Source organism: Gossypium raimondii, chromosome 12, assembly GCF_025698545.1.
Source record: "Gossypium raimondii isolate GPD5lz chromosome 12, ASM2569854v1, whole genome shotgun sequence".
Taxonomy (NCBI): Eukaryota; Viridiplantae; Streptophyta; class Magnoliopsida; order Malvales; family Malvaceae; genus Gossypium; species Gossypium raimondii.
This window is the reverse complement of record NC_068576.1, coordinates 46128466-46141061: the sequence shown is the minus strand read 5'-3', so window position 1 is coordinate 46141061 and position 12596 is coordinate 46128466. Positions and strand designations below refer to the sequence as shown.

At 32.7% G+C, this 12596-nt stretch overlaps 1 protein-coding gene across 1 annotated transcript; it reads right to left on the bottom strand.

Moving 5' to 3' along the window:
- Positions 1-7922: 7922 nt before the first annotated feature.
- On the bottom strand, positions 7923-12596 carry LOC105764495 (rhamnogalacturonan I rhamnosyltransferase 1). The gene is made up of 8 exons (XM_012583088.2): positions 11976-12596; positions 10642-10709; positions 10468-10556; positions 10225-10387; positions 9730-10019; positions 9090-9294; positions 8519-8676; positions 7923-8444 (listed from the first exon to the last, which is right to left on the bottom strand). The coding sequence occupies exons 1-8, from the start codon at positions 12238-12240 to the stop codon at positions 8171-8173; spliced, it is 1512 nt and encodes a 503-aa protein (XP_012438542.1). The 5' UTR covers positions 12241-12596; the 3' UTR covers positions 7923-8170.

Below are 12596 nucleotides of genomic sequence, written 5' to 3'. Positions count from 1 at the left end.
CATAGACCTTCTACTTTTACATTTTGAATTTTGGAGTTTAAACAGTGGGTTAAGTTGAAAATGAGACATAGATCGCTTCAATCAAAATTGGCAGAAGAAAATAGTCTAAGAAACTGAGCCACTTCATTCATAAGTCGACTCCCACCAGCTTTCCTTAATTTCATTTGAAGTTTCAACTTCCAGATCATTTCTAATGTCTGTTCTAATCAATTTAATCGTAATTACCAGTCTTAAATATCAAGCCATTACTCAAAACCATGGATACCCATCACCAAATACTTGGAAAATTTTATAAATGCACTATTTCTTCTTTTTCTTTTTATTTAATATTAATTTTATTATTATATTTTTTAAAAAAATATTTGTATATTGTTTTTTTACTTTTTAGTATTAGGACCAAATTGAGACCATTTGTAAATTTTGAGAGTTAAATCTTTTAAAATTATAACCAAATTGATATAATATGTAAAAGTTGAGGGCTAAATTTATTATTATACTGATTGTTTAATTGCCACATTAGTTTCTCATTTGTGATTTGAGCGAGAGTGACCAAAATGACCAAACTATGTAATGTGGGTGCTTTAATTGCAATTTTTTATTTTTGGTGCCTAAAATGAACTCTCTTTTTTTATAAGTGGGTGACTATCTGTGTAGTTTACTCTTATTAATAAGGAACAAGGTAAACAAAGCTTCTTGGTCATTGATTCAAAGGATTAGATAAGAATGATCTCATCCTGTAACACCCCTTACCCGTATCCAACACCGGAATAGGGTACGAGGCATTACCAAAACACATACACTTGTAAACGTATTTAAACGAGTTATAAAATTTCATCAATATTAAAACTTTCAAAATAATTAACATGTTTCTATAACTTTTCACAATATATCCTCAAAATATTATAATCATAATAATTAGGGCCTGCGAGACCCGATACATACTCATGCAATTTAATGCTTCATTTCCATTTCATTCAATTCGCAATTTCTCATGCTCATAATTTAAATCATATCACTAGTAATTTCCATTTAATTCACGTACAATTCAATGACATCAAATTCAAAACTAATACGTATTTACCATTTAACTCAATGTTTATTGATTATACCATTCAATAACACATTTATGAAATTCTCAATTTAGCAATGAAAATATCACTTTAGTTTGAATAACAACATCGTCCTGATATAAATACACTACCACTTATCCATTTACTTTAATTCTTTTGGGCCCATTTGTCACTTACCATCCTTAATCAAATTAGGGAACGGTCACGGAAAAATTGAGTACTTCACTTTCACTTTGCCATAGTATAACTATGGTCTTACGATATGATCACTTATCACTTGTCCCCGATCAGATAAGTGTAGCCACCTATCACTTTGTTTCTTGATCAGATAAGTGTAGCCACTTATCACTTTGTCTCTTGATCAGATAAGTGTAGCCACTTATCACTTTGTCTCTTGATCAGATAAGTGTAGCTAAAGCTATTACTTATCACTTTGTCTCTTGATCAGATAAGTATAGCCGAAGCTATCACTTATCACTTTTCACTTGTCACTTGATCAAATAAGTGTAGCCGAAGCTATCACTTATCACTTTCCACTTTCCACTTGTCACTTGATCAGATAAGTGTAGCTGAAGCTATCACTTATCACTTTGTCACTTGATCAGATAAGTATAGCCGAAGCTATCACTTATCACTTTGTCACTTGATCAGATAAGTATAGCCGAAGCTATTACTTATCACTTTCCACTTGTCACTTGATCAGATAAGTGTAGCTAAAGCTACCACTTATCACTTTGTCACTTGATCAGAAGTACTCAAATCTGGCGTTCCGCTCAATTTGATCATTTATTCATATATCAGGCTTACCAACATGTGTTAATTCATAAACCATTCATGGTATTATTTCATGCCAAATCATATACTGAATATACCATACACACATACTATGAAACTTTATTTTCACACATGAGCTTAAACCATGACCAATAATGCACAAAATAAGCATCATTCATATTTCATCGTTTATGAGTTATAATCAAACATATGACCATTTATACACGAATCATTCATATATTTCCCAATTTTCCTCCTCCTCCTCTCCATTCCACATCCTTAATGTGTATAACACACTTAAACAACATTAACCATAATTTCAATATTCACTAACATGTATATTCAAAGCTGTTTATCCGAGTCAGAGTCACTAAATTATTTTTATCCAGAGCTACAGAGCTCCAAATTAAGATCCGTTAATTTTCCCTGAAACTAGACTCACATATCTTCATACCATAAAATTTTCAGAATTTTTGGTTCAGCCAAATAGTACAGTTTATTCTTTAAAGTTTCCCCTGTTTCGCTGTCTGACAGTTCCGACCACTCTTCACTAAAAATTAATTATCTCATTGTACAGAATTCGGATAATATTTTCTTTTGTTTCTCATAAAAATAGACGCATTAAGGATTCTAACCATATAAATTATAACTCATAATCATTTTTGTACAATTTTAATGATTTTTCAAAGTCAGAACAGGGAACCTGAATTCATTCTGACCTTGTCTCACAAAATCTATTATATCTCATGATTTACAATTCCATTGCTCACACCATTTATTTTATAAGAAACTAGACTCAATAAGTTTTAGTTTCATATTTTATTCATCCTCTAATTCAATTTTTACAATTTTTAGTGATTTTTCAAAGTTACACTACTGCTGCTGTCCAAAACTGCTTTAGTGCAAAATGTTGATTTTCATTTTGCCCCAAATTTCATAGTTTATACAATTCGGTCCTTTCTCAATTAACCCCTCAATTAATCTAATTTTCTCAATTAATACTTTACCTAGACATTATAAGCTGTTACACAACTATTGGAATTCAGAATTTCCACATATAACTCTATCTTCAAACTCTTTTACTATTAGGTCCCAAACATTCACTTTCTATTCAATTCTTTCAATAAAATCAGCATATGAACAATTTAAAGCTCTAATTTCATGATAAATCATCATATAGTTCCAGCACATATTCATATAAACTTTCAACTTCTTTCATAAAATTAAAACTAATGACTTTAACAAGTGGGCCTAGTTGTAAAAGTCATAAAAATACAAAAATTTCAAGAAATAGTCAAGAATTGAACTTACTTGTAATAAAAATATGAAGAACCAGCTTGAAGAAGCCTTTCCATGGTGTTTTAGCTGATGAGAATTCAGAAAAATGAAGAGAAATCTAGATAATTCCACTTGGGTCCTAACTTTATTAAGCAAATTTTGCAATTTTCCAATTTTGCCCTTAATTCTCCTTACTTTCTTGCTGATTTCATGCCTCTGCCGTCCAGCCCAAATAGACCTTGGGTCTATTTGTCTTTAAGCCCTCTTCCTTTTATCATTTAAGCTATTTAATCATTTCCCAAAATTTTGCATTTGTTACAATTTAGTCCTTTTTGTTCAATTAATTATCGGAACTTTAAAATTTCTTAACGAAACTTTAATACTAACTTTTTAACACTCCATAAATATTTATAAAAATATTTATGGCTCAGTTTAAAATCCCCGAGGTCTTGATACCTCATTTCGATTCTAATTATTTTAATATTTATTTCTAGTGCACTATTCACTATTTCAAAAATTTTCCTAACTTCATATTTAACTTATACTTACTAAATTAATAATATTTTCTACCCATTTGTCGAATTTAGTGATCTCGAATCACCGTTCCGACACCTCTGAAAATTCAAGCCATTACATTTTTTTTTTCGTCGGATTTGTGGTCCCGAAACCACTGTTCCGACTAAGCCTAAAATCGGGCTATTACACATCCGATCCGATCTGATCCAATCCAATCTCCATATATGTTTCATCAATTGATATGATCTTTATTAGTCCAGATATCATCCACATAATCAGCACAACCATAAATATCATTTAAAAAGTACTAACGTGACAAGGGAATGGACACTCTCTTGTAGGGTGTAAGTTGAGATACTAGTGCTCGCAAGTTATTCGAAAAAGAAAATGAATTCGATTTGGTAATTATCGAGTTGAATTTGAGTTTAGTAATACTTAAATTCGAATAGTTCACGAGCCTTATTGAGTTTTTCATATTTTTATATTATTAAATTACATTATAATTTTTAATATATATTATTAATCTTAAGCTTAATTATTAAGCCAAACTTTAGTACAAAAATTAGTAAACGAGTTTAATCAAACTCGAACTCAAGCTTAAAATATATATATATATGTTCAATCGAACTCGAATCGAGCTCTAAATTTCGAATTAAACTCGAACTCAAACTTATATTCAAACTCGACTCGACTTCATTGCACCCGACATTCAAATACATTTTCCAAACATTATTGTATTCAATATTATTGAGACAAAGATGGAAGATTGAAATATTAGGTACAAGTTCCATCAACGGTAAATTTGATCCACATTTCACGATGGATTTAACTAACCATATATATATTTATTTATTTATTTATTTTATTACTTCATTGTTTAATTCGTAATTTGTATGCTAATCTAATTCGTTGATTTCTTTTATGTATATTAACTATAATCTTCTGTTGATACACTTTTATATGTACATGGAACTCAAAATTTTTTCAAGCAACTTACTTAGTTTTTTTTTAGATTTTTTTCAAAAGCCGAGCTGTTTTTAATAATTTAATTTGATCCCATTTAATCTTAATAATTATTCTTTGTATTAAATAAAATAATCAATTCAGGTCCAGGAGATGGACTTGATTGTATATAAAAAAAAAAAGATTGTCGGCATGAAAAAGGAATTTCGAGGCGAAGGCCTGGATAAGTTTTCTTCCCATTTTTCATATAATACCAAAACTATTTAATAAAATAAGCAGTGCGAAAGAGAAAACTCATGCATGACGCCAAATTGAAATGTCATTTTCTTTGTCATCTATGGAACCCCAATTTCTTTGCTTTTGGGTTTGGGACCAAAACTTCCAAAATTATAAATGCTATATTATCGCAATAACCCTTAAACTCCACTTTAAATTAATATTTTAAAAAATTAGCAAAGTGATTATCCAATCATATTTAAAAATATTAAAAGATACCATTTTTTATTATTGAAAAATAAATACCAATTTTAGAATTACTCTGTAAGTGCCAATTGAGTAGTGCTTGTGCGTGTTTTTTCTCCAATTTAAAGGTTGAGAGGTGATTTTGGATAGAAATAGACATTGTATCAAAAAAATACTTTATATGTTTAAAAACAATCCCTACAAGATCACCCCCTCCAAATCGGGCATGAGAGTTTCCTCTCATCCGGCTCAAGTAGTTACACCAAATAAAGATAAAGTAAAGGAGTTCTCACTTTCAAATTCTAGAATCCCCAAAAAAGGTCTACTCTTTACTCAAGTACGAAGAAACATTTCATTGATTGATTCTTCTTTTATTGATTTAGATTTTTTTTTAATTCTTCATTCAATTCAAAATTAGGACATAAATTAAATGTGAAATTCTTGAGTAGTTTATTTCCCCTCGAATGCCAAATCCTCTTAAATTAAAATTAAAGGAGTGTCATAAGGGATTTACTTGTCTATGTATCCCTCCATTCAATCTCTTAGGTCCTGCGATACCTCGACGATTATACCACGATGCTCTTAACTTAAAGCCTAAGCCTATATGCGATGTATAGAGTCCTGCAACCATGACAAATTTGTTTCCTTCAACATAATTTCATTTCTTTCTTAAAGAACTAAAAGAAATGACGTAAGATATATTTTAAAAAATAATACTATGATTTTTTACAAATTAATAAAAAATTTATATTTTAAAAATATTTTTTAATATTTGAATATTTTAAATTTTTATAATAATTTTATATTTTAAAATGAAATGTTTTGAAAAATATATGATTAATATCTTTATTTTTTAAAAGTTAACATGCTATTTTTAAATATAAATTTAAAGTGTAGACACAATATTAAAATTTTTTAATAACCTCACACACTGCTATGATAATATTTTATTTACAACTTTGGAAGTTTTTCTCTCGAAACAATGTTATTGGTTGTCAAAAGTCTTAATTTGGTTGGCATCGATTTCGTTGTCAGTTTAAGAGGACATGATTTTGAACACGTTGGAGTGCACTTATTCTCTTATAAAAAAATGACAAATTAAATTCAAAGTATACTAAAAAGTACAAAAACTCGAAGTGTATTTTAATTAAAAAATAAAAAAAAGATAAATTACATCATTAATCACCTAATTATTAGTGTATTTTTGTTTTGGTCACTAAATTACAAAACTTTCAATTTTTTCACTAATGTTTTTAATCCATTCTATTTTAGTCACCCTTCGTTAAGGTGATCTGATCTTTCTTTTGTTGGTATAATAACTCATGTAGTCCTCAATATGTACACATTCTATCAATTTGATCTTATTTTTAAATGACTAAATAAATTTTTAACTCTTCATAATTACAAACTCTATCAATTACACATCTTTTATCATACTAAATGATAGCTACCATTTGCTGAAGTCTCTTTACGACTTCATCACTTGTGGAATTGTTAGTCAGAATCCATTTAAAAATTTACATGCCTATCATCTCAGTATGTTCACCGGTTCTACAGGTGCACCAATCTCGGAGGATGACCCGTGGACTTGCTAATAAGTCAGCCAGGGACAAAACTAGTAAAATTTTTTAAGATGGCTAAAATTAAATTATAATTTTTACAATAATAAAATGTAATTTCACCATTTTAGTAGACTATATTTTTATAATTTTTAAAAGATTAAATCAAATTTTTATATTTTTAGAGAGAATCAAAGTGTAATTTTATTTTTACTAATTTAAATTTTTAAAAATTTTAAAAGTACCATATGGAAAAATTTTATTTTAGGGAGCCGACCACCTTATTGTTGCAAGTTGTTGCCTGTTGTAAACATAAATTCTTATGTTGAAATTTGATGGTACAAATGGGAAAAGAAATGAAGGGCCCATGGAAAACACATGAAAATACAAAAAAACATCTTTGTATTTATATATGTGGACCTAATTATCTCATTGCACCAAATTCGATATAGATAATAATCCACAAAAAAAATGGTTACGGTGAACATTTGGCTAAATTGTAAAATTGCTATTAACGTAAACATTTTAAGGCGAAAATAAAAAGCCTGAGCTTCTGAGAAAATGCATTCTTGATTTTGATATCTGTGCGGTGGATTTTCAAAGATCCCAAAATAATTGAGTGCGAGAGAAGCGTGCAGCACGCTTCAAACAACAGTGAGTGTTAAACGGTAGTCACCGAATGAAATGTAGACATGGGAGAAACGGAATGTGGGAAGGTTCAAAATGGAAGGACCCACGGGAATTACTTAGAAATAAAATACTAATTAGTGGAGCAGCGTGTGTTTGAATTGGATGATAAATTGACCTATTTATTCTTGGCTAAACTTTGTGGACTCCCCCCGGGGGGTTTGGTCAACGTTGGACTTCTGCTTCATCATAATATCTATGCTTCCTTCCAAACATTTAGTAACAACACCACCAAATCCTCACCTTTTGCTTTTGTTCTTTTCTCAATTGGATACCCTCTAACACCCCCATGCTTCTCTGATCAAACTTCAATATTATCTTTTTCTCTTTTCTTTTAATAAAAACAGTCACATCCACCCCTCCTACACCTGAATATTAAACTATTTATTATGATTACTTTTAAAACAACTTGTTTCTGATTTAAAATCTGGATACTTTTTCTTTTTTTAATTTTTAATTTTTGTTTTAATATAATATAAGATCGTAGACATCCTTTATATATATATATTTAAAATTTAGTACAAACATTGATAAACATGACTTTTAGATGACTGCTTGATTTGGAAGGAGAGGAACTGAATTGGTTGCATCAAGAACCAGAGAGACAATGGCATTAATGTACAAATATTGGTTAATTTAACTGTGGAATTATGTGCCAGTTCTGAATACAAATTCAACAGGTGAGAGGCAAAAACAAAACAAAACAAAGGGGAGCTGGGGGTATTTTCAGCTGCCGTTTCTTACAAAACTCTTTTAAATGCATGTGTTGTATAAATGGGTGGGTTTGGGAATTCAATCCTGAGCCTGACTGCTGCATCATCCACGCTATATTAGTCCAAGTTCGGATCTGGGCACCCACAATTAATGTAGTGTACTTGAGTTACTAGGGCCTACCAAATCTTCACACTTTGTTCCCTCACAAAGGCACTCTTCAGGGTTTGCATAGAAATAATCTTCCTCCTTTGGTTTGTCTGGAATTATCCGACGACGGAAGGGTTGTCCCATCCGTTTCTCATGCACTTGCCTTACGGCCAGTGCAAAATCATTCCAAGGAAGTGTCCCGTTCTGATGCAAATCCAGCAATTCAACGAGTTTCTTTCGATCAGGCAGGATACTTCTTTTAAACCCAAGATACCTGAACAAAAGCTTGTCAAGCCTATTAAAATAACTGTTCCACGGTGTCATTACATAATTCAGTAATATATATACCTGCGATGACCTTCTACAACTTTTGCCATGTTCCCATAATATGTTGGAATGAATGTATTGCTGGCAACCGATACCATAAAGTCCAAAGCCGCCATCTGAGATGAATGGTTCTGAAATTGCGGCAGTTCTGCAGGATCTAATATTGTTTCCTTTTTAACCTGAAATTGTTACATTGTAATCAGATCTACAAGATCCACATGGGGATAAAAAACACAACAGAAACTTCAGTTACAGGTGCCTGATTTAGAAGCCAGAAGTAGAGCTAACACCGGATGCAGTTAGAAAACATGCAAACTGGTCAAAGATTAAAGAGATTCTGTTAGCTCAACTAAGTGCAGCGAAAATGGTTCATGCCATCCAAACTGTCCATTTGGTATGGGTGAGTGGCACATCACATTGGAATCAAAGAAGACCTCAACAACCATTTTAGACTAGGTTCCAAAAACCCTAACAAAAGCTAGTTTTCATGTGCACCAAAAAAGTTGTTAATATAGAAACCCAGTGCTCTCACCAGACTTTAAACAAACTTACGAATGCCCAAAGCAAAACATTTACAGGGTCAAAATCTCACAATGTGTGGAAATGCAGCTCTTAGCGATGCCAATCTCCGTTCACTGCCAAAAATCTCACCAGAAGCGATGTAAATCTGAGTGTCCTTATCGAAACCTAATGCTTGCAAAACTAGCGTCGCTTCTTCGGGTGTCAGAGGACACAACCCTTGTTGTCTCCTCTCTTCAGACATTATCTCTTTCTCTCTCCACCAAGGGTATGCATACCTGAAAGAAGGGGGTAACTACCTAGTTACATTTCTGTATCATTGCGTCCTGATTCTTGAAACTGATAATGTTAAGATCACAAGATACTTCATAGATCTAAAAGTGCAGATTAATATCTTGTCATCACTAGTGCAAACATTTGATGCAAGTCATAAAAAACAAGGCAAGGGTACACCATGGTCATACTTTGGTTATTTGCCTACCAACAGCAGAAGGCATCATACTGTTATTTTTATTCCCTGTCTGACATTTTACTTTAGAGAAGTGCTCATATCTAAGTCGCAGCACACAGATTTGCTATCTTATTTGTAGGGTGTGTGAATGCTGGGGTTCACTAATCACTACTTTGTGTCTCCTAAACAGATGGTACACCACTTTTTGTTATGACAATTTGAGTGTTTTGACATGAATATTTCAGCTTCAAACATGGCCAACCTCAATCGTTTTAGCTCCTCAGCTTCTTCAACGGTGCAGCCATGCGTGCAACCTGAGAAAGCCAACATGTCCATCTCATATCTTAGATGCAATGCCACGAAGGGTCCCTTATCTTGAAGTATGCGAACCAATTTGTACCCCAATGTCTCAATCTCAGGAGTAAATTTCAGTCCTTGGAAATTCACACGGCACCTAAGTTTCTGAAGATCAAGTTGAATCCCATTATTTGCCAGTCGTGTATCAGTTCGATTGAAGTGCACTACCTTATGCTTACTGAACAGGGGAAGAATCTGCGAAAATAATGTCAAAGACATTAGATTTTACTGCATATATCCCTCCCCCACTCCCCCCCCCCCCAAAAAAAAAAAAAGAGAAGAGATAAACACTTCCATCCATTCATTGAGAGAATCACCATTTTGTTGTTGTTGAAACAGTAAATGAGAGAGAAAATTCTTTTGTAAGCTAAAAATAGTAATTAATAACGAGCAACCAAACCTGTTCTAAGTAGTACTTTTCATTTGACCAGCTAACAGGAGACATCCGAAAAGCTTGAAACCCATATTTCCTACTAAACTTCTTTGGCAGCCTTTTGATAATCCGAACTTCATCCCTTAGAGAATCAATGAAATGGCTCACATCAAAAATGTCACCAAAATCACTGCCAAACAGATCATGAGTCAAAGACATTTACAGCAGCTGAGAAAGAATTAAACAACCTTTCCAGAATTATAAATATACCTAGGGTCCGCCCAGAATGATGTCTTATCAAGTTCTGGAACAACCAAAGTGAGATTTAAAAGTCGAGCAACGATTACCATGTCACAGATCTAAAAAGGCTTAATCAGCTTAAATTAATAACATAATGTTGAACAGAAGAACAAGGAAAAGATGAGCTAGAGAAAAGACACAGACCGCAGCACGCATTTGATTCAAGCCCCCATTGCATGAAACTTTGAGAAAACCATTACTTCTATAGTTTCCTGCAAAATGAAAATGTACGAGAATGAAGTTCTTACTTTTTCCAAAAGATCAAACTGAGAAAGCAAAAATATTTCCTTCAATAAAATTCAGGGACACATACAAGGTACAAAGTATTGGTATAAATTTCTCAATTGCCCAAGAAGATTACCCAGCATGTTAGATAATAAGGAAGCTAATGACTCAAAATATTGTCTGGTAGCACAAGTTTGTGCTTATATGGAATTTGTCAGATATTTACAGAAACCAAGATACGGAGGTTCTTAAGTCATGAACCATTAACAATTTTTGGAAAGCAGAACTTACAAACCGTACCTTAACCCAAGTAATTCAGAAAGATGATCAAGAACCTAGAAATTTAGCATCCACGGTATGCTGACAAGCCTTGAAGGTAACATAGATGGCATGAATGCATTAGAGCTTCGAGGCAAAACTATTAACGAATAAAACTAAGGATGCTATAATGAAATGCAAACTGAAAAGTACATAGCAATCTAACATACACCGTCTTCCAGCAAGCAATAAAAATAAATTGCTGTTATAATTTTTTCTAGTATAACAGAGTGATGCAGTTCAAATCTGAAATGTGGCCTTTCCGATAGCAATGATTGCACTCCTTGAGTAATTGGCAATCATAATGAGCCCCAGACACCCCATCGGTGGAATGATGGGAGAAAGGTAAATATATGACATGTAATCAGAATGTTGTTAAATCAGCAACTAGAGAAAAATGAATAAATAAATAAAGGGGAAGGTCGTAGTTCTTCAAGGTAACAAATATATCAAATGTAACAAGATGATCGATCAGAATGTTGCAAGATCAGCATCCAGATAGAAAATAAAAGGGATGATCTCTTTTCTTTGTCGCAACATATTGCTTTGTATTGATCATCTAAACATGCAGAAGTAGCCAATCAAAAGGAACCAGCATATGATAGGGAACAAGAAAAACTATACCTTTAATAGAGAAAATAACGATCAAAACAAAACAATTTCAAATATCAAATCTGTGATATGCATTTTGGGAAACTGAAGCCAACACCAAGGTAGCAACTAGAAAAACATTCCTACAATTTATCTGCCAAACTTGTAGCTAAAAATCACTCTGAGGGCCTAAAAAAACTTACTCATAAACAGAATAAAATTCCCAAGCATATTTCCTAAGACCCTTTTTCTCTCTTAATCAAATTCAAAATAAATTCCTAAGTGAATAAAAAATTTAGGGCAAATTCAAAGCAAAACAGAAAGAAGGGGGGGGGGGGACTCACTGGGGGGAGGAAGAGGAGGCGGGGAATGGAGCGAGTGTTGAAGACGAAGAGGAGGGCGAGAGGTCCAGGGAATCCGATTGGTTAAACCAGTAAGCAAACGCGGGTGCCATAACTCACAGACGGCAAGGAGCTGAATCAAACAAGTCCAAAGCAAAATGCTGGAACAAACTCTAAAGAACCAGACCTGAAGACGAGTCCTAGGAATCAGTTGACAAGGAATCTTGTCGCACCTCACTTGTATATTATTCTCTGATCTAACCTCCATTCCTCTTCTTCTCTCTTCATTGCCGCTTCTTCATTTCAACAAAAAAATATCATTTCTTTTCACACTTTGCGATTTCCGTCCTTTTTTTCCCCAAAAAAGGAAGCCCTAGAAAGAGATATCGATCCCCAACAGATGAAGGTAAGAAAAAGAGAATTAAATTGAATGAATGAAAGAATCCCACCGACCGAACAGAAAACAACTGGAAAAGATTTGTATTTTCCTTTTCAGGCTTTTAACAGATATAAAGTATATTTAGAGTATGAATTTTATGCATATTTTTCACTTTTCTATTCTGTTTTCTCTAGTGGATAGGGTCTGTTTGGTTACCGGGAAGATCGAAGAACTTGAAGGAATTA